The sequence below is a fragment of the Eublepharis macularius genome, chromosome 5, assembly GCF_028583425.1.
Source record: "Eublepharis macularius isolate TG4126 chromosome 5, MPM_Emac_v1.0, whole genome shotgun sequence".
Lineage (NCBI taxonomy): Eukaryota > Metazoa > Chordata > Lepidosauria > Squamata > Eublepharidae > Eublepharis > Eublepharis macularius.
In genome coordinates, this window is record NC_072794.1 from 31,010,449 (window position 1) to 31,033,712 (window position 23,264).

The window sequence follows — 23,264 nt, forward strand, 5'->3', positions numbered from 1 at the left end:
GCTGTGTTCTCTAGGGGAACTGAGCTCTGTCGTCTGGAGATCAGTTGTAATTCCGGGAAATCTCCAGGCCGCACCTGGAGGGTGGCAACCACCCTGCCTAACGAAGTCCCCGCCTCGCCGACTGAAGCCAGCCCCGCCCCTTTCCTGACAATCCTTGTTCATCGCCCCGCCCCCTGCCGCCGAACCGACGAGCGCGGAGGGAATCAGTGACGGAAACCGGCAGGGTCCAATTAGACGACTGCCGCGGCGGCGCTTGTTGTCGTCATCGATGTGCTAGGTGCTTGACTGCCTTCCCTTGTCAGGAACGCCGAGCGATCGATGGAGCTGCAGTTGGTGACGGCGATTCATCCTCGGTGCCCCGGCCATTTCCGTGCCGGCTCTGAACGGGAATTAGGTGAGGGGGGCTTTTCTGGGAGACGGAGAAGCGGCGGCGTCTCGGGAGGACGGAGGCCCCAGAATGGGGGAGGGAGGGCGCTCTAGAAGGGACATGGCGTGAGGGGAGGCTAGGAAGGAGGGGGTGATGCCCCGTGGGGAGGAGGTCGGGAAGGACCGGGGTGCTGGGGGGACGACCGTTGGGGAAAGGGGGAGCTGTCGGAGGATTCCGGGAAGCCCGTGGCCGTGCTGAAGTAATGCTGAAAGGGCCCCTGGATAAGGGAGGAAGGGGTTAGAGTGGGAAGGCATCTCGGGTTAGGCTGGGGGGCGGGAGGGTCTCTTGGGCCTAGTCCTGCTCCATTAGGCGAGATAGGCAGGGAAAAGAGGCCGCCTACAAAAGCTTTATGTGGGCTTTCTTTTAACAGCACCTCGATCCTGATCGGAGCAAGAGGGGGTCTTCTCGACGGAGGAGCTGGGAGTGGGGGTGATGGGGTAACGCCCTGTGGGGCTGAGGGGAGGGAGAAGGGTTGCTGAAAGGAGGGGTGAGAAGAAAGGGAAGGAAGTCTAGGCTTGGGAGGAGGGGTGAAAGGAAAGCAGAGGACGGGGTCCCTGGGGAGGACTATAGAGAGGAGGGGGTTTGTTAGGGGAAATGGGTGTCTTAAGGAGAAGTTGGGGTGTTTTTTTTGAAGCTTTGTGGTAGGCTAAGAAGGAAAAGCTGAATGTGATGTGAGGGAAGATTTATGTGGCTGAGGTAGATTCCCAGTTTCTTATTTGCTTTTTAAGAAAGAGTCTAACAGCGCAATCCTAAACAGAGTTACTCTGGTCTAAGCCCATTGATTTCAATGGGACAGAAAAAAAGGTTTATGGGTAACCCTGGGAATTGTACATGGGTTTTGGCCTGAGGCTTATGATCTTAAAAGCGAGATGTGCTCACCATTTGAGATTTCAGGAAGATTAATCTGTTTCGACAACATGCGGGTGTCTTTGCTCTTCTGCCTGGGAGAATGCTGGGGTTGTTCCCAAATAACAATTAAGCCAGTAAAATTGCATTTTATCTATTGAAAATAGAAGGCCAGAAGTTGCCAAGAGGCTGAGTATGAAGCTACAAGCTGAACTCTAAATTTGATCTCGGGTCACTGTGCCAATGTAGGTCAGTAGCGAATGTAGTGATTAACATTCAGCGGGCATTTAAAATAACCAACCTCTATAGTACAGCAAAAGATCCCTCTGTAAGTTACCAGTCTTTCTGGAATTATTTTCAGCATTGTCATGAACAAAATACAGTAGGTGCAGTTATCTAAAGTTCTTTGGCAGCAATAGGGTTGCACTGAAACAGTTCTTGATTTTTCTGGCTATAAAAACAGATTTTGAATTTTCCTCTTGTCTTTCTTTTGGAAATAAGTGCCAACATGCTGTAGTGGTTGGAATGTTGGACTAGGATCTGGGAGACCCAGATTTAAATCCACATTGCCATGGAAGCCTGCTGGCTAATCCTGAGACAGCCACTCTTTCTGGGCCTAACATGACGTATAGTACTGTCCTAAGCAGACTTTCTCCAGTCTATGCCCATTGATTTCAATGGGCATAGACTGGAGTAACTCTTCATAGGGTTGCACTGTTAGGCTTGTTGTGAGGATAAAAATAGAGGAGGAGAGAATGCTGATGCAAGCCATTTTGGATCTCCATTGGGGAGAAAAGTGGGGTCTAAATATCTAAATAAATAAATTCCACTGTTCAAAAGGAAATACTGCTCCTTATGTGGGGGAGGAGAAGTTACTTAAAATCCTTCTCTCTCCCATCTAGGGTTGCCAGGTCCCTATACCTTCCCAGCACGGTACTCACTGGGATGATCACCTCACATGCGTGTTCTCGGCACCGACATGACATTGTTCCCAGAAGTGATGTCATTGTGTCGGCCATGGGGGTGCTTCACAAAACTGGCCCCAAGCAAAGCATGGGAGCACTCCTGCAGCCGGTGTGATAACACCACTTCTGGAAGTGACACCGTTGTGTCTACTGGGAGCTCGTGTGCTGCACTTGTGCTTGGGGTGCTTGCCAATGGTGGGTGATCGCTGGGTGGCTTGAAACCTTCCATCAGTTGCCAGTGACTGGTTGCCAGTCAGTTGCCAGTGGTTGCCAGTCAGTTGCCAGTGACTATACGACTATACAGTCGTATAGTACTGTCTGATAACAAAGATGGATTTTTAAAAATCACTTTGGCTTTTTAAAGCTCTGTCTGCCTGTACCAAGGTTTTTTGAACACCTAGGGAGTATTTTGTTTGTTTAAAACCATGGTAATACTCTGGGTAGAAGAGGGATATGTTTTAAAAGTGCCATTAAGATGTTATTTTGAATGTTGCTTGTGACGTTAGACTGAATATAGAATGATATAAGGAGGGATATTGCTGCTGTTTAAAAAGAGCATCAGAAATGCTTGTGTATTTACATGGTACCAAGACCAACTGCTAGTGTGCAACCAGTCTTGGGCTGTTAAGTTTTTACACTGTGACTGTAAACCAGCTAAATTGGTGTTTTTTTTTAAGCAGTATTTTCCATCTTTTCTCCTAGGCATTATCTTCTCCCTCCTTCTTCTCATTGGGCAAACAAAAGCAACACCTGTGTGAAAATATGCCTCCAAAATTCAAGCGCCACCTCAATGATGATGATGTTACTGGGTCAGTGAAAAGTGAGAGGGTGAGTGCCTAAACCTTTGTTTGCCTGGTTTAAGCATGTTGGCTTGTGCAGCCAGAGGACATTTTGCTTTAAGGTGCAAGTGATGACTTGGGAGTATATATGTTGGTAAAGCTGTTCAGGTCTTTGCATAGTAGTCCCATATAAATTGCTTTGAGCTTCCCAAGAAATGAACAGGATGTATGTGAAGCTTAACTGATGGATGCCTGTGCACTTGAAAGCCTGAAATGAGGATGTATGGCTTGGGAAAACGTAAGCATTTCTGGATCTTCTGTTCATTCTCGTGTCTCAGCATCTATTGTTCAGTAACATTTGGTTGTTCTGTAGGTGTACAAAGTACTTCCTGTTTGTTATTTCCAAACACCTTTGGAAGCAGAATAGAATTCTGTATTATATAAAGATTATTCACAAGCAGTGTGATGGGACAAGATACACACTTGGCCTTCTGCTTTTAGGTAATCTAGAAGAATGAGACTGCTGGAGGAAGAGGGATGGAAGAGGTGGTCACAGTCACAAAATGCCACTAATGATTTTTCTCAGGTGGAAAGGAATTCACAGAACTGTCAGGACTGTATTTTCTAGCTCTTAATTATTCTCTCTCCCCCACCCCCCATACCTATTCCAGCCAGAGAAACTGGCGCAGTGGTTTTCTAACATGCTCTCTCTGTAGGGAAGAGCACTGTAAGGGCTAAGAAGTTTGGAGGGGGTGGTGTCATTTGTTCAGATGTGTCTATTGTTTTGGCCCAGGTAAGTGGCTGACTGCACTGCTGGCCTTTGTCTAGGAATCCATTATCCGTACCTTAAATTTGAAATCAGCCAAAGGCTACGTGGTTTTTAAAACCCTACACAAAAAAGGTGTAATTCCTGGAAATTTAAAGGGGCTGTTAGCATTGCATAGCCTGCATGGTTAAAGGGAGAGAAATCTTTCCATGCATGGTTTGAATGGCTTAAACTACAGGGGAACAGAGATAATCCTCTCAGTACTGGTTAGAACACACACATGAAACTGCCGTCATACTGAGTGAGTCCATTGGTCCATCAGGGCCAGTATTGTCTCTGGAAGTAGCTCTCTTGGGTCTCAGATATGTCTTCACTATTTACTGCTTGATCCTTTTAAATCAAAATACTAGGAATTGAACCTGAGACTTTCTGCATGCCAAGTATATTCTCTATCACTGAGCCATGACCCCAAGCTGTAGAGGCTAAAAATTAAATCAGTTTTAGATTTTTGCTGGATCTTGTATAGAAAGTCTCACAGAGTAGGGGATGATGCCCGGACTTTGTGTCCCTCCTAAATCCCGTTCAAGAAACAGCCTTAGTTATGGAACTTCCTTAATCCTCAAACTAAGAATGCCTGAAATTGGAACTTCTAAGTTTCTTGATATTTTAAAATGTAATTTTAGATGCTTTTCATTAAAAGGAAGATGGGCTGATGCGCAGACTTCTCAGTTCAGGTTTAATTTTTCATTCTGAAAGCTTTTCTAGCACTGCCTTTTGTCAAAACTTGTCTTCATTAATCTAAAATTACCAGAGTGAGATCTTTGTAAGTGAGATCTTGGATACTGGATGGGCAAGGACAATTGAAATGTGGCATATGCATGTTTGTAGCCAACCTATCCTGTCCTTAATGCTTAATGCAGGGAAACAGATCTTCTCCGGTTCATCTTCATAAGAGGCCTCATTATTTTTACAGATGAAGAATTGAGGGGAGTCTTGCCCAAGGAAATGGACTTGTGTATAAAATGTACTTTAGTTATAGATCTCCCAATTTCAAGTCCAGCACTTGTTCTACTAGACATTGCTGTTCCAAACTGAAAAAATCTAAATAGGTTTAACTGTGTTGTCACATGTTGTGATACCATGCTGTATTCAACATGAGAAGCAGAGAGGTCTCTAAGCTCTGCATGCCACAAAAGAAAAAGGAAGGAATTAATTGAACTGGAATAGAAGGAAGAAAATTTAAAGGGTATTACCCCTGAGAAATTTTGGCAGCAGTCTTGTTCTCCATACTGGACAGCTTGGTACTGCAGTTGCATTTTAAATTTTCTTAAGAAATCCATAAATCAGTTCTGAAGAAAGGTGGAGAAAACACTGGCACGCAAGTGGCTATCGGCAACATAATCTGGATCCCCCATTAAAACTGATAGAATAAATAATGGCACTTCTTGATTAAAAGGCTACTGTGGAAGCCTCTATAGAAAGACATTAAGAAGTGGATAACAAAATATTAACACCAGCCCTGGAATGTGTCCATGTACTTTTGCATTCTCCATGCTTTTGAGCCATGTTCATATTAATTTAAAACAGGTTCCGAAGTTATGCTGATTCCCCTCCCCCACTGCCCCATTTTGGTAGGGCAGTTCTAAGGACATAATCTTCTGAGTCAGGGAGGATCATTTCAAAGAAAACTGTGCTTGCAAGCTTGTTTCTGTTCCTACCTCCAGCTCAATCCTTGTATTTCTTTATGGAGGAGAAGAGATTCTGGCCCTTTTCTCTTCTGGGTTGTGCAATGTAGGTGCTATGGATTGGGGCAGGGGAGGAGTTTCCTTCATCCCTCTGATCTATTGTTTCTCTAGTAGTGCCACTACCACCACACTTTACCCATCACCAGCTATTGGGGAAGTTGATGAGTCTCTGAGCATGTACAAAGTTCTGGTATGTGACCAGACGTAGGCACATAGGTGAGGATTAACACAATTTTCTAACCAAGAATGGTCTTTATTAAACTACAGTAGGCTACAGAATGTAAAAGAGTACACAGGTTAGGGAAAATAGATCTTGCCCAAAGTTTGCATCTACAAAAGGAAGTAAAAGAATTTGCTTAAGTGTTACTATGGAGTACTGTATTCATCTCCTGCTTGAGATGGTTGTCAGATTACTAGGAAGCAAGCCCAGCATCTCAGACACTCTGTGTTTCAAATCCCAGGAACTCACCTGAGCAGCACAGCTAAATGGCTGCACGGTCTTTTTGTACCCTCTCTTCCCAAGGGGTGGGGGGAAGCGTTCCCTCCCCTAAAACCAGTTTCTGACGTAGCCAGCAGTGGCTGGGTGGCTCTCATGTCACATAGGCCTCGTCTCACAGGTCTCTTGTTTTTATGATGGCATCAAAAGCCTAGGGCAACACACAATTATTTATACCCAGTTGTCAGTTTCCCCAAACATCAGGAGAGGTGTCAAGTGGAGCAAATGGCACCTCAGTTGCCCTGCTCTTCCTGACTCTCCAGCTAAATCCGAGCTTGATTATGAAAAGGTAAATCAGAGGCATGTTTGATATTAAAAGGCCTGACCACATTAGTAGGTGCTTGTGTGTGTGGTCTTTTTCATGTAGTGTGGCCCAAGGGTGGTTGGCTATCCTACTAGACAAAACATTTTCTGTCTCTTGTCTTGGGGTGGATTTATGCATGCAACAGTGAGAAGGAAATGTTGTCATAAGGTGACATTGATTCGTAGTTTGTGATATATGGACCTTCTGTATTTGCAGAGAAACCTGTTGGAGGAAGATTCAGATGAAGAGGAGGATTTCTTCTTGTAAGTATGTCTAAAACTGGAGCAGGGGCTAAGTCATTCAGTGGGGTGGGCAGCTGTTGAGAGATCCAGTAGTCCCTGGTACCGAGTCCTAGATCTCCTATTCAGCTTGTCCACTTAATATAGCACAGCATCAGGGATTTATCTCCAAAACTCAGTGGAATTTGGATACAGTTCACTGCCAGCAACAGGAACTACGAACCTTTAAATGAAAATTGAGGAATCTGAGGCAGCAGAAAGATGGAACACATGTTGTTCCCGCTGGCCCGCTTTGTGCTGTCACTACCTTGAACGGAGTTTTCAGAATCCAAGTATCTGTCTGCTGTACAGTTTGCCACTCATACAGATAAGTGCTTCTATGCTTCTATCTTTAATGTAATGGTGAGTCCTATTTCCTGTCTCATCTCTTTGCAGGAGAGGGCCGTCTGGTCCAAGGTTTGGACCCAAGAACGAAAAGATCAGGCAGTAAGTATCTCGAGCGTTTTGAATTGAATCTGTTGTCATATTCACAGTTTGGATAAAACCATCTCAGACTTTCAGTATAGATCTTCACAGCATCGGTGTGGAATCTAATAATGTATGGTTTCCAAGGCTTGAAAGAGCTGATCCTATTTTCAACAAAATGAGCACTGTACCGTAGAAGAGCCAGAGAGTGTTTTTAATGCCTTGGATCGTGTGATCTGTCAACAGAAGATTTTGATAGTTGCCAATGTTGCTGGCTGTCCCCTGTCCCCATCAGCCTTTTCCAGTAGCAGGAGAAATCCACTGATGCATAAGGGGCGATCTACTGATGGAAAAGATAGGAAGAAGCCATTTTGTCCCCTTTTCCAGTGCAGCCTCCTGACCCATTACTCCACACAGATCCTATGGGAATAAACTTTCCTGGAGTTGAGAAAGAAGAGGAGGTGAAAGCTAGAAAGATCAGGAATCCCTGTGTGTTCCTCGCAGGGGTCTTTTTTGCATCTATGCCAGTATTCAAGAGAGCTGTTGCTATTATGTGCTAAATACTCCTTTCACCAGTTCTTATGCATAAGATCTTGGTCTGCCACACATTCATAGGACCCTTTTGAGTAGCAGTAATAGGTTCAAAGAAGCTGAACAAATTGGAAGCAATTAAAATTTAGCCAGTAATTACCTGCTGTACCAAAGCCATAGGGAAGAAGTCAAAACAACTCTGTCTTCTCCAGGAATAATTGCTGCTAATAGGTTTAAGGTCTAGTGCTTGATGAGATCCTTAGCAACAAGTTCCTTCTCAGAGGAAGGAAAGACACCTCCTCCCCATTCCCACAGACCTGTTCAGTTTGGTGGCTTAAAACCAGTGGTGGTTTGGCTGACTCTCCCGCATAGTACAGAGCTACGGGCCCTGAAGAAACAGAACCCCCTTCTTGGATGTGCAGCCTTTTTGGACTAGACTTTTGAAGACACTTCCTCTTCTGTTGTGGAATTTGAAGTGTCCGTGTACTGAAATTATTTGGTTGGATCCCAACATAATTCCTGCTAGTGGAAGATACTTTTCTACCTCCCCTATTCTGCAGCAACACACTAATTTCTACTAAATGCATTTCTTGGTGCATCAGAGACCCTCAGGAATACCATGAGGGACAGACTGGAGATCAGCAGTTTCTGATATTGGAAAGAGAAAGTGTGGTATAGTGGTTAGAGTGTTAAACCAAGATCTGGGAGACAATATTCACATCTCCACTCTGCCATGGCAGCTAGCTGGGTGACCTTGGGCCGGTCACGCACTCTCAGCCTAACCTTCCTCACAGGGTTGTAGTAAGGATAATATGGAGGAAAGGAGGACAACATAAGCTGCTTTGGGTCCCTATTCTGGAGAAAGGCAGGGTATAAATAATGTAAATAAATAAACTATTGTCAGGGTCCAACCCAGTGGTTTGTTGTTCATATGCTATTGTGCATGGAGGGTTGGGTCAAAGCACGGTTCTGCCACATTTCAGTCTTTGTGGAATATCCTCTATTCAAAAGCAATGTTAAGATTAGAATTGGATGGATGGGGGCAGGATTTCTTCCTGCAGGGAGAGTAGTTGGCCTGCTCTTCTTCTTCCTTCTTGCTTTTGAAGGCTTGAATGATACATGCTCTTGCACAGAAAACATTCAGCCTGCAGAGAAGGGACTGGGGTAAGAAAAGAATTGGACTAGAGTCAAAGCTTCGAGACGCTCCATTCAATTTCATCTCAGTGGTATAGCCAGCTAAACTCCCAAGGCAAAGTTTTGAAAATGGTGTGTTGTTTGCTTGATTGTACAAAATAGACAGATGCTTATTTTCAGCTATTTTGTGCAAATCCTGGTTTTTTTCCCCAGGCTAAGCACTAATGTTAAGGCCACAAGTTGGTGTTTGGGTTTGTGTTCCTTGTCTAAAGTACTTTCTGCAGCTCAGCCTATTGTTCTGTCTTGGTCAAGGCAGTGCTGTGATGGCAATGGTTCCACAAGCTTTAGAAAATAATATTTTCCCCAATAATTTTGCAGTTTGAGCATTGGGACAGTAAAATATCCACACACACACCCCACGCACACAATGAAGCATTTGTTGGGGGAATCTCACGCCACAAAGTAACCGCACACATTCATTACAAACTGTCCTTAAAAAGAGCTCATAATTAGTGATGGCTGATTAGTTCTTCCTACCGCTTTTGGGGTTGGGGTATAGCAAAAAGGAATGACTTGCTTTCTAGTTTGGTGCCCTTTAAAACCAATGAGTAGAGATGAGCTGTTGTTTGGGGAAAGCAGTGTGATTCTTCCTTGTATCTGAGAATTAGATACAAGCTCTAACTCCGTGGCACATCAGATTATTTGGATTTGTTGAAGTCCTTAATGGATTTCCTTCTACCTTTTGCTTTTGGAATGCCTGAAAGGGAAAGTTGTTGGAATTGTCTGCTAAGCCAAAGCAGCGAGTGAAAAATGCGGCGGCTTCCTTAGGCTCTATCAGCTGTGGTCATGGGAAGCCATAGGAGTGATATGTTGTGGATCTGGTAGCTCTGTGCTCCATGTGTGGCGTTCTCTTTTCTTTGACACACACAAAAGAACAACATGGTACATACCAGAGCGAGCAGGTTTATCTTCCCCTGCTAATCTCATGCTTGAAACTACAGGGATACAAAGAGCATGGTCCTTCGGCTGTTCATGATAGAGATATCAAAAGTTTTTGACACCTGGGAATGTGTCAGCCACTCCCTATAAAAACTTCCTTGCTGGGTCACATTCTGTTTCCAACAACAGTCAAACAAATGCACATGGAAGCTTGCGAGCCAGCTACAATGGAGTTCAGCTGATGCTTCGGTATATAATACTCACTCAGCTATTATTATTGAGCGTCCATCTTGCAGGATTTTCTGTCTAATCCTGTCTAATCTGAGCTAACGGTCTTCAACCTATTTCATAGCGAGTTTTATTTAATTACGTGTTTGTGTTTTGCAATTTATTTTTGTTGCTGTCCAGCACTGCCTTGTTGAACAGCCTGCTTACCAGTGGCTGAGTGTTAACCCTTTCCCCATATGCAGTAGATGTGTGAGCGGTAACTTTTGTTCACAACAGATATCGACAAAGAAGCCTGGTATAATGTGCCTATAACTGAGAGATACTGTCAGTCCTTGGCAAGTAAATCCCCAAGTTATCCACAGCAATCGCCCAAGTGGTTTGGTTGAAGTAACTTTTATTAGAGATCTATCAGGTTCAAGGTGCTCAGACAGTGGAATTGACAGAAGTGACGTGTTAAGGGAAAACATGGTTAGATATAGAGTAATGTCCCGCCCCCAGGTTAGAAGCCCATTGAAATTCTGGCACGAACGCCAGAGACAAAAAATACCACAGTTTAGGCTACATCTACAGAGTAAGCATGAAATCATCCCTGTTCCCAGGAGAAGCCTCGTTTGTGTTATGTGCAGCCAAGCGAAAGTCTTCCGCTTCATCGGGAGAGTGTTTAACTTCAAAGCAGAGATAACACACTAAACTTCCAAATGACAGGCATGGAAAGGTACTCAGAGCTCTCCATAGTGTCAGAGGATTAATGGTCACACGCAACATACTCATGGCATGTATTGCAGATACATGACAGATACTCTTTCATCTCCTTTCCGCAGCGTGCTGGGATCAAAGGATCCCTGCTGGTCAGCCGGGTGATGGCGCAATCTCTGGTGTGTGAAGTTTATAAAGGCTGCAGTTGGATGGATTGTGGGGGGAGATGGGAGGTAACATGGCTTATGAAGAATTAAGCACTTGGCCCCTCCATCCTTACGCTGTAGCATAGGTCAAAGGTGGCCTGCTTAGTCACTTTTTAATATTGGCAGTGTGATGCTTAACCTGGCAGGAAGATACTGACCTGGTTGGTTTCTCATCCAACAAAGGGCAACACCCAAAGGAATGCACCTGATTAAATGCCACTGACTTAATTGCCAGTGTTTTCTTGTCCATCTTCATTAAAACAAGTAAAGAGACAAGGATCTCAGAGGGAATGAGTGGCGTGTGCAGGTGAAAGATTCTCGGTCAGGCTCTTATTTTTTGTTTTTATTTGCATTCCTGCTTGACATTAACTTGGAAATCTGGCATCAGAGAAAGCAAAAAGTAAAACCGCACAAAAGCTGTTTGCTGACTACCAGTAAATATACTGATTTGGGAGAGGGGAAATGTAATGTGTTTTTTTTTTTAATGATGAGAAATGTTCCCAGGCTGTAGCAGATAGTACTGACACTGATGGTGATTTGGAGTGCAAATGTAGTAGTTGGGAAAACTTGGCCTGTTGGGTCTTTGGGCAGATATTTGAGAGGAGAAGAGTCCTTGCTTACACATCACTGTGGTTGTACCTTAATATTTGTTAGGTACAGACATCAGTGACTCACTCCATCTAGATAAAGGTAAACAGATTTCTACTCACAGGCTCTTAACTAGTTCTGATGTATGATCTCAGCTGTCAAACACAAATTCATTTCAGCTGTGTGCTACTTAAGGGACAAAAACTCAATGCAGTGCTAATTGGGGTAATGCGCTAGTGCTGGCTGCTTTTGCATTCATTTTCATACTCTAGAAGGGTGAATATTTATGTTCTTCCTGCAGATCCCTACTGGCTTATATAAGAGGGCTTGGATGCAGCCAAAAATGCATTTTTGAAGCCCATTTTAATGGGAGTAAGCGAACACTGGATCCAGCCTTGCCAGCTTTTCAGCATATAAAACTTCTGAAAGATTACTTGAAGTGTGGGGGTGGGGGTGTTTTAAGGGCCAGAATTTTCCGTTCTGATTTACTTATCCCTCCCCCCCTCACCCTTCTTTGAACTGAATTGTTCTCAGTGGGGAGAGAGACCATTCCAAGATGAACTAACAGGAAGAAGACACCCTAAATACCAGAAGAGCTTCCTGTCATTTGTCCCTGGGAATTAATTTCAGTTCTAATTGTGTAGCTAATGGGTAGGTTGTGTTGACATCTTATTATTGGTTAGACTCTTGCCCTTTGTTAAACCCTCCTACCACTGTTTTGACTCATGCTTTAACTGTTGCAACTGGGATTCCTTTTAAAATGGAAGGAAGTCGATTTACACAGTGTTCATTATTCTAATAGTTTGGAGGAGATCTGCTGAGTTGAGTTTTAGAAATTTTAAATTATATGTGCAAATATGAAATAATTTGCCACCCTTGTCTGCTCTTGGTCCCACCAAAAATGGTGGAATAAACTTGTTCATGAAAAGCGAAAGCCTTGATAGCTGTGTTACTGGGGCCTGATTCTTACTGCAGTAGAGAAATCTGTGTATGCGCTGTACCATGTCATGCAAAAATATTCCTGCACATAAAAAACTTCTGCCATTATGGAGAAGCCTAGGCAAGATTCCTTTCCTATGTGCATGGATTTTGTTGTTTTAATTGCATCAGCCCCATCTGCAGCCCACAACCCAAATATGGGTTTACCACCATAGAAAGAAATAAGCCATTATTTAATAGAAAGCATCTGGCAATAGCAGTCCTTAGCATTCATATAATGCATTAGATCGTTGTGCATGCGGTACATCTCAATAATCCACGCAACATCCATGTAGGGTAGGTCAGAATTAGTATATTCCTCTCTGGTAGATTGGGATAGGAGCTAATTTTATTTAAAGCCGCTATTGAGATTTGTGGATGAGGCGAGAAGAGAGTTGGGGACCACCGGGCGTACAGCCCCTCACTCTTAGGAAATATGCTATGCTGAATAGTAATCCTGGCTCATACTACAACACCCCCCTACATACACACTGCATACCCTACATACAATCCACTATACCGCCCTACATACACACAAATCCACTAGTATCAGGCATCCAGTTCAAATAGGGTTTTAAAAGCATGCTAAAGCTCTTCAATTGAAATATTTATGCCCCAAGTTCATCAGCAAAATTACTCATGAAACTCTAGTAGAATCACTGAAAAACAAACAAGCTTACGTTTAGAGATATCAAATAAAGATATGAGACCAGAAATAGCATTAGTAATTGGGAACCAGCAGCATTTATCATAATGAACACACTGGGCGGGGGAGCTCCCAAACTCAGCCGAAAGGATGAGGGAACAAAACTGGACTTTCCCAGTGTCTGAAGCTTGGCATTAGGTGAATTGGTGTAGGAAGAGAGTTCTGTAATTGAGGTGCCACTACACTGCCCTCTCTTTGGTATGCACCTGTTTTTCTCTGCAAATGAGAGGCAGAGCAGAGTGGAGCCTCTGAAGCAGTTGGGCCAATTTATATGAGGTAAGGGCAGGGCTTTTTTCTGGGAAAAGAGATGGTAGATCTCAGTGGGTTGCCCTCGGAGAAAATGGCCACCAGCCATGTGACCATTTTCAGGAGGTTCCGGAACTCCGTTCCACTGCGTTCCTGCTGAAAAAAAGCCCTGGGTAAGGAGTACACAGTGTTTCAGAGACCTTGATCCCCAGTCATTTAGGTAACAGCTGAGAACTTCCCTCTGTTTACCCATTGAGGTGAAATTGTGTGCATGCCAGTCATGGCTGGAATTGCCTCATAAATGGCACTTTATTTAGTCTTGCAACCTGTCCCATCATTTAGGCCCAAGGCAGGTAACAAAGACGATCCTCAGCCCAGCAGAGCAAGACACAATTAACAAGAAGAAGAACATTCGATTTATATAGCTTCCTTCAGGACAACTTAATGCCCACTCAGAGCTGTTTACAAAGTATGTTGTTATAATCCCCCCAACAATCACCCTATGAGGTGGGTTGGGCTGAGAGAGCTCTGAGAGAGCTGTAACTGACCCAGGGTCAGAGGCCTTGACGCTTTCTCCTACATTTCCAACTTAAGATGGAATCTGTTTCAGTATCAAGAATGCTGGGTCTTAAAACATACCTTTTAAAAGATATGTTTTCTCATTGTCCCCGTCAGGGTGAAAAACCAGGAAATGAAAGCTTCTTTTATAAACAATGGCAAGCTTGTCAGTGACCTAGATTCTGGAATGTAAAATCACCCCTGTTCAGGAATATCCCACTTGCTTCCCATGTGTCTCCATGCCCATTTTTGTGCTGTGCTCTCAGTTCTCTGTGCCAAACATTGAAGAGCAGATTCTGATAGTGAAAAAGGAAATAACGTGTAAGAAAACTATAATTTGAGTTCTGTCTGATCATGATATCCTGTGTAAAGGGGGTGTGATACGTTAAGAGTAAGTTCTGTGTTTATTTTCCACTGTAAAAAATAGATCATTGGTATGTAAATGTAAAACCAATGTGTCATATTTGGATTTTCTAATCATAGCATTTGGAATATCTAATTGCAGAATAATAGATTCCTTAGCTCAATTGCTCACCTCTGCATGGGTTGTCCTAAGAAGCCTTCAGTAAAAGTGGCCAGGGAGACACCATTAGGCCGGCCAGGCTGACCTGACCTACTGGCTGCCCCAGTTTTTGGCCTGTTCCTACATCTCTGTGAACTACTAGGTTTTGTAGTCATCGTGGGCTTAAGCTGAAGTCGCTGTGCATAGGATTGCCCTGTTTTTGTAAGGCAAGTGCAGTTTGTATAGGGCAACAGCTTTGGATTCAAGCCTTCTCTTAGCTGTAGAGTTCCTGAATGACTTTGGGAGAGTAATTCCTGTCCCAGTTTATCAAAGTGACAATGAATAATATTGTAAAGGTAGAAATGGCCCGTGTACTTAAATGTGAAGCTTTTCTTATGTTGCATCTTAAAACCAGAGGGATGTTATCCCCAGGTCTGCAAATGCTCCGAGAGAATAATTCTTCCTTGGACATGGGATGTATGTTGGGCGATTCCAGAGGTGGGTTTGCAAGTTGTGCATATTATTGGCACACAACACTTTTGGCATGGAAGTGACACACTAGAGCAGTGGTCTTCAACCTCTCAAAATCCACTGGTCATGAGATCCACCAAGCCCATAGTCATAGAGCATCAGAGCCATTTGACAGGAGGCGGGCAAGCTAAAATTATGGCCTCATTGTCTTCAAGCAAACCAAGAGATCCAGGGACAGGCAACGCAAGCCAAGCACCAGCCCGTGTTCCATAGTGAGCCAAGGATGGAGCCAGGGAGGAATCCTTTCTGTCACTGAATGATCTCACCTCACTGTTCTGTTTGTCCTCATGGCATGCATCCAAAGAGAAGGAGGCTCCCTACACTTATGCGTTAGAAGCAAGGCCTTCCAAAATGCAGGGGCTTGCAACCAGGAGGTGGGACTCTGATCTCAGTTGAAGGTCTCGACCTGTGGGTTGAAGACCATTGCAGCGTAGCACTTCTGTGTCCAACCCTGCTTCTGAAATGGTATCTATTGCCTGTAATGCTTGCTACCATTGATGCTATGTTCTTATGATGGTTTGTTTCATCCAGTGTCCAAAACCAGGTTGACGAAGTCATTGATGTCATGCAAGAAAACATTACCAAGGTGATAGAAAGAGGAGAGCGGCTGGATGACTTGCAAGATAAGTCAGGTAGGAATGTTTAGCATGCGCTGAGTGGCACTCTCAGGTTGCTTTTTCTTTCCAGTCTTGGGACAGGATTCTGAGGAGCGTGGCATCCAGCATGGCATTATCTCCCCCCCACCCCAATTCTTGCACTTGAATGTAGTTTAGACCTGATGCTGACTCCTAACATTTCCTACTAGAGTCTAGGAATTCTAATATTTTTCCGACTCTGATTGTGCAATGTATTCTTGCCAAAGCATTTAAAAGGCTTTGATCCTAGATGAGATACGTATTGCACAAAATAAAACGCATTAATTTTCTGTGGTCTACTTAACTGTATTTCTAGCATTGAGTGTGGGTTGTCTTTTAGGGTATACACACATCCTGATGGTACCACTTCACTTACAATGTGTGGTTGTAAATGTTTATAGGCCATGTGGCTGTTTGCCAATAAGAAACAGTTCAGATGGATTTGGAACTGCAGTAAGGGCTACTACCACCTCTAATCCCTACCAGAGGTTGAAGTATACATAAGAGTGCTTCCCCCGTGGGGGATTCTAACACATTTTCTTGAGACAAACTGCCTCCCACTTCTCTTCCGTTTGTGTTCCAGTAGCGTAAGTTTCAAGTTGCCTACACTAGTGGGAGGCTGCTAGTGATTTGTGATTCAGTGTCCAGTCAAATTTTAGTGTTTCATTAAACACAGGGAGATGTAGAGAAAAGAAAGGAGGTATGAAGAATGCAAGTTTCAAAAGAATTACAAGTAAGTTCTGCTCCTCTCTGTCACACCACTGATGCCATCCAGTTCTGGCCCCTCTGCCAGTGTGTTCATGCTAGCACCAAGGTTACACTGGTGTGGCTTTGCAGCTGTGTGGCACCAGCAGTTTAGCTGCTTCAGGACATTCTTAGGATGGCATCTCTTGGTCATTTATGTATACCATAAGATCTGACTATGTTGCTCCTTAGGGAAATAGATGAAATTCACCACAGTCCTGCAGGTAAATGTATGATTTGCTTTTGCATTAAAAAGAAATTCAGAACAGAGTTGCAGAAATCTTCTAGATTTGCAGAATGTTAATTTTCTGTCTTCTCTCTCTCTCTCTCTCTCTGACTCGCACTTTCTCTTGAATGCAGAGAGCTTATCAGACAACGCAACAGCTTTTAGCAACCGGTCTAAACAGCTCCGAAGGCAAATGTGGTGGCGAGGCTGCAAGGTGAGGCATAGAGAGGGGAATTCCTTGTGTGTCACTGAAGGCAACTCTGCCACGGGTGAATTTGGAGTGTAATGCAGCTCTTTTAGGATTTACACTGCAATTAGAATGGGCTGAATTTTTCCCCAGTTGAAATCCAAGCAGGCTCAGTTGAAATCCAAGCAGGCTGTCTTACTGGTTCATTTGCTGACTGTCTTAGAGAGAAGCCTCTTCACCTTCATAGGTGATACACGTTTGGAGCTTCGTAGTTGAGTGAGGATTTGAACATCCTGCTGCCTTGCGCTGTCTCCCAATGTGCTGTTTTACACACCATCGTGTTTGGAGTTATTTGGCTGGCTCTGTGAGCATTTACCACTATAACTGACGTATGGAGCTACATTCCATTGCTCCAAGTGTAGCAGGATATCTCTGCTTGTAATTGGGAAGCAGTATCCTGGCTTGCTGGTTTGGCACAGTGACGAAGGGCCAAACTAGATGATACATGTGATAAGAATCATGGTGCAGTACTCTGTTCCACCTTGCAGGCACACGCAGCATGGAGAAACTAACATTTCCAAGTGGGCCTGATTTGCAGGAAGGAGGGGATTCAGGCTTCTCTTGTGCCATTTTTCCAAGCAGAAATATATATATTATATATAACATATATAATATATATTATATATAATATAGATGAAGCTCAATGAATGCTGTAGGAATGGTGTTACTATTTTCTTGCCTCTTGTGCTTCTTTCTTTCTACAGATGAAGATCATTGTGGCTTTGATTGCTGTTGGGGTCCTGCTAGTGATTATTGGTGAGTGAGTTGTGCTGGCGGTGCTCTGCTCTCTGTGGAGCCAGATAGCTTCTTTGAAGTGTCCAGATCTGGAATAGCTTCAGCCTGCCCAAGCTGACATCCTTGATTTTGCTCCCTTGAAGAAAACCTGTCTATGCCATCCATTCTTGCTCTTTGGTGCCACTAGGACTCGATTCAAATCCTACTTAGCTTCAGTGACGTTGCTGCACTGTGTGACTCCCACCATCTTTTGCAGCGTGTGCCAAAGAACCTCCTTTAGCCAGTGGTATACTTGTAGTCTTGGAGAATTGTGGATTCGAATTGAGTCCTTGAAGATCAATAAACGTGAGCTGAATAATGCATTTTTAAGGCCCACCTTGATTTTCATGGGTCATCTCCCTGTGACCCACAAAAGCCAAATTATACAACTGGTCAGATATAAAACTGGTCAGATATGCAGAACTTGCATTAATAATCCTGTGCAAATTTGTGCCCACTGCACAAATTTGTGCAAATGTGGCCCACTGAGTTCAGTGAGAAGTACTTCCTCAGTAGCGGTTTTCAGCCTTAATTTGTAGAGCTTATGTAGGTCACACGATTTAGTGGCGTCTGGAACAGAATTTGGGTTATGTTGGTGCAGGGTTAAATTCAGAGAAGGCACCAGCCTGGAAATAGATTTCAGCTGTGTCTGAGACCTTTCACTTGGGGGTGTGTCTTACTCTGCATCAAATTCCGCTCTATATAGCAGTCAAATGTATATTTATATATTGTGTAGGACCGACGAGGATTGGTTAAATGAGGGGCAGGGTATATGTGTGTCAGCAAAGAATATCAGTAAATGCTGTTAAGGATGAAGTGAATATCCCCCCCAAAACCCAGGTATTCATGAGCTCAGGCTGTGATCCTTTTCCTCTTAGTTCTCCATTTAAAGTGCAAATTTATTTGGGGAGTCGTAACTAGGCCTGTTTCCTGCACCAGGGTGGAATGAACCTACAGCTCAAATGTGGCCAATGGCTGTCTTGTCAGGTGTAGTAAATAGACTGAGTAACATTTCAAGAGCTCTCTGGACAGGCTTGCATCAAGTCCTGGAGAGACTTGATAGTCACTGGGGTGTGTTTTGGGAAGGCGGGTCTGTCATATGAGAAGATCTCCTCTGGTTGGTGTCTCAGCAGCCAGGCCCATTGGGGAGGGGGCAGGTGCCCCAAGCATTGCTTCCGTCCCCTGCAGACACATCCCTGCCACCACCATGGGAGACTATTGTTGCCTGAGTAGTAGCCAAGTCTACTATTCTTGAAACTTGAAATGGAGATGCCTGGGCAGGCAGCATATTTAGAAAATCTTTGAGGTGGGAACTGGAAAGAGATGGAGGCAACAGGATAAACCCTGAATCAGCTCTAAATTGATGGTTATTGTTGGGGGGGGGGGTGGCCAGTCTGGTTTTCTTTCCTTTTTTTACTATCTAACGGATGGATGCTTTTAAAAAGTTAAGGCCACCCTATTGTAAAAAAAAAAAAACTTTAAAGGATATTTCTGTAAAAATATGCCTTTAGTTTTCCCTGACCATTGACAATGCAATCCTAAACACTGTTGCACCCTTTTAAGCGCACTGACTTAAGTGAACTCTGAAGAGTGTAACCCAGTGTAGAATTGTGCTGTAAATGTTGGCCCAGTTGAAGAAGCCTTTGGGGAATGTTCAGGCCGCGCCAATCCTCAGAAGGCCCAGAGCCCGCCATAGTGTGTGTGCTGTCTTATGCTTACCCCTGGGGCACCAGTGGTGTGCTCTGGGTTGATCTTGGAGAGAGCGCTGTGGTGATGGAGAAGAATCTTCAAAACAGAGTGTGAAGTTGGTGGGTTGGCAGCTCACGCATGTTTCAGGAGGCCTTCCTTTTCTGTCTTGCGCAGTTCCCATCATCCTCAAGTACCACACTTGAATTGCCGGAGGAGTTTGCTCTGGACATGGCTTTGGGATGACAGCGAAGCAAAGCAGCCGCGGGCTTTCAGTGGAACATGACATGTATATAGCTTTGAAATGTTTCTTTCCTCGGAGACAAGTGACCCTGTTCTGATGAGAGCATTCAGAGGACCTGGCAAATCACCCTCATTCTCCAGCCAAAAATTCATCAACTTTTGTGTCAACTTTGAATCAAAAACCTCACCGTCTGTCTGCTGAAGGGAAACCCCGTATGGAGCCAGAAACTTACCGGTGTATTTCTCTCTCTCTCTCTCTCTTTTTTTTTTACATTGTATATATTGCTACCTGTGAATGATGTTATTTATAATTTAAAACAATTTCCTACTACTGCTGGCAGCGGTCAGTGTTGGAAGAGTAGGGGGTGGGATGAAGAATATAATGTCTATATCACTGTTTTAAGAAAAACCTCATTGTTGAGTTGAATGACTGCAAGGATGTCACTTTTCCCCTCACATTTTTTTGTTCCAAAACTAACTCGATTTTGCAAGCAGATTTTCTGTACTTGTAAAAAGGGATCCAGAAGCTCCATGTTTTCGGTATTACTGCTTATGAATGTGACCTAAAAAGCATTCCAGTAAAAACCTATTTTTGACTGTAAGTGTATTTCTTCTGATCTGTAATTGAAGCAGGTATTATTTAATCCCCCATGACAGAGGGACTCACTGAGCTGCAACCAGTTGGCAGAAAAATCACATGATCAATCTTTCGACAGGAAGAGGAGGAGCCAGAGTTTCTGAACCTACCTGTGCTAAAAAGGAATCCCCTCCACTGCTGAATGGTTTTGCCTTACTGTCCTGCTCCTCTTTAGTGTGGGAATGTTGTATGCTTGCTCTCTGTGCTTGGACACTAGGAGCAGGTGCTTTCCGTAAGCACTGGTACACCAGAGAGCCCTGCCCTCCCGCTGAAGAACACTGGACTACCTGCACTGTCATTAGTCTCATTGCTTAATCAAAATATAGTAGAGCGAGGTCTGCTTCCTATTTTCACCTGCAAATCCTGTACCCGATGAGTCTTTCCCTACAGCCTGGTCTAGATTCCCAGTTTAATGTTTCCTGGACTGTTACATTCTGCTTGCAGCTACTAATGGCTTCCCATCTATTTGGGATCAATTGCAGGAGACTTCCTAAGCCTCTCATAAATATGGCCAGTCCACGTGTCTCCCGTGTATGTGTATGGCCATGAACCGTCCATACAGAACAAGGCGACTAAATAAAAGTAGATTACAGACCACCACTACATCACAGAAACAGGGTATGGTGATATTTGTTTTTAAAAGCAATATGTTAACAGATATATATTCATATACTAAGGCTTACATTTTCTAGAGGTTTTCTGAAGATAGAGGGATTTGCAGTAGTGGAGCACAATTTGCTTCCTTTCCTCTCCTGCAGGAGCCTAAACTGCCCCCCATCAAATCTTGTTCCTGGGGGTCCCCTGTGCCTTAGTAACAAGACCTTGGGGGGCATTTCAGGCTGCTGTTGGAAGGGGAAGGCAAGAAAGAAACATTCCACAAGCATAAAGCTCTCTGCCCAAAGGAAAACCTCCGGAGAATCTTAGCCAAATGCTGGAGTGAAGCATCAAAAGTATACTTTAAATTCCCCTGTTTTTCTCTGGCTAGCAAAAGTAGTACCAAGTTTGCAGATCTTAACAGTGTTTTTCATAGACCACGGCAATACAGCCCGGAAAACCCCCAACAACCATCGTTCTCCGGCCGTGAAAGCCTTCGACAATACAGTGTTTTTCATACTTTGTTTGACTTTTCTGGAAGGGAAGAGTTTGACAGCAGTGGAGCAATAATGGAAAATAACATTTACTATCTAGACATTAAAGGTATTGAAGACATTACTAGGTACGAAACAGAGCAGAGTTTGGAACCTGAAAAACTGCAGCTCTAAAGGTTGCATCCACTTATACCAGCAGTTGGGGAGTTTGCACAAACCCGTTGCCTACTTTTTGTGAGACGAAGAGGGTACCAGCTAGCTAGTACTACTGAACTGTAGGATGTAGCAGGAACAGAGATAATACATTTGATCTTGCCAAGGCTATGTATTTAGTTTTATTGCTGGTATGTGGTATAATACTAAATTCTGCCTATTTTGTTGTTCGTCATGATCTTGGACTATAAGAGCAACATACTTGTTTTTGTTTAGAAAACGAGATGTGAGGCCGAACTACTTGGAAGGGCAATTTGGCTCCCTCCCTATTTAATCTCTTTTCAAACATACTCTAGTATATCCCCTCCAAATTAAACTGCAGCCCTTCCTCTTCCAGCCTGGCATTCAGTCTCTCCTTCGTTTCTCTTCCAACCTCCTGCGTTCTCTTTTTCCTCTTGTTTTAAAACTCATTCTCTGGAAATGGCTCTCATCGGAATTCCTAGGGGCCATTTCTCCACCAGTTCTGACTTCTTCTTGGACGTTGCATCCAAAGCAGGAGACAGTAAAGTACTATCAGCCATCCAGCCTGTCTCAGTTTGTTCCCACAATGTTCTCTGCTCCTAACTCTCCTCTCGTTTCTCTGACCTCTTTGGAACTTCTTTTTCTCTTTTGCTCTCCGCAGACCTTGATCCGGGACATCCTGTTTTTGTCTCTATATGATCTCTCTCAACTTGGTCCTTGCTCCTTACTGCTGCCCTTATGCTGATGACAGTGAAATCTATTTTTCTACCCTCGTCCTCTTGCCATCCCATGCCTCTCTCTTAGCATTTCCTTCTCTTGTTTCACATTTGGAACAGTTTTGGTTCCTCTTGGAGAGAATGTTCTTCTGTCTCTGAGCTGTTGGATCTCATTTTGCGGGCTGATTGCAGATTCCTCCTCTTCCTTCTGCCCCTGCATCCATGTGGCAAACCTGCCACTTCACCATGACTGTAAAATGTTACGATTTCTCCAAGCCATAACAAATGCCTATTTGATTAGCTAAGAGTGGTATCTCCCAGTTTCAGTCATCGCTGAAGCGACAGACCCTCAAAGGCAGAGACAGATCAACTGCTGTCCACATTAATTGGCTAAATGATACCACTTCAGAATGGGTGTTGCTCCAGCAGAGCTGCTGTAGCACAGTGGTTGGGCTGTGAGTCAGAACTCTGCTGGCTGGAATCCCACTACTGCCACAAGCTCAGCAGGTGGCCTTGAGTAAGCCACTCCTCTCAGCCTCAGCTCCCCAGCTGTATTATTATATTGGAACTGCTGTGGGACTTCCTCTCAACTACTACACACTCTGCTCTGTATGCCGTTCTGAGTGCATGGGGTTTTAAACTGAGGTTTCATTTAGTTAGTTGGGGTAATAGTCACACTACTGGCAACCTCTGTGCATTTGATTCCTTTTTAAAGCCATCTAAGCCTCTGGACATAATTGCAGCATGTTGTATTAAATTCCGTATCATGAATTAGTTCTTTGCTTCCTGAATCTACTGCCTATCACCTTTATTGGGTTTCATTGGAAAGGAAGAAAAATTTCTCCACTTCCTCAGTACTGTGCATAATTTTATAAAACACCATGTCACATAGCTATCTGCGGTATTTAATTCAATATGACTTCCCTCTCCCCCAGGTCTGCTATCAAAGGTAGGGGGGTAATTTTACATTTGCATACAAGTTACAGTTATGTCAAGTAAATTTTTTTTTGCATAACATTTTTAGGAGATTGTCATACATTTGGGGTTGTTTTTCAGTTGAGTAAATGTAGATATGATAAGCCCCTCTTGGTCATAGTTTTCTTTCCCCAAAGCCCAAATGTTCTTTCATTGGGGAAGTGCATCTGGCAGCAGCTCTCCAGGGTCTCGGGTAGAAGTCTTTCATATCTTTTAACTGCAGCTGTCAGGTATTGAACCTGAA

The 23,264-nt window shown here is 43.8% G+C and overlaps 1 protein-coding gene across 1 annotated transcript; it reads left to right on the top strand.

Annotated features, from left to right (window-relative positions):
- Positions 1-307: 307 nt before the first annotated feature.
- Positions 308-20,026, top strand: VAMP4 (vesicle associated membrane protein 4). Its single transcript, XM_054980887.1, has 8 exons — positions 308-394; positions 2,941-3,066; positions 6,545-6,591; positions 7,003-7,053; positions 15,407-15,507; positions 16,615-16,694; positions 17,432-17,483; positions 19,365-20,026. The coding sequence occupies exons 2-8, from the start codon at positions 3,001-3,003 to the stop codon at positions 19,391-19,393; spliced, it is 426 nt and encodes a 141-aa protein (XP_054836862.1). The 5' UTR covers positions 308-394; positions 2,941-3,000; the 3' UTR covers positions 19,394-20,026.
- Positions 20,027-23,264: the final 3,238 nt, after the last annotated feature.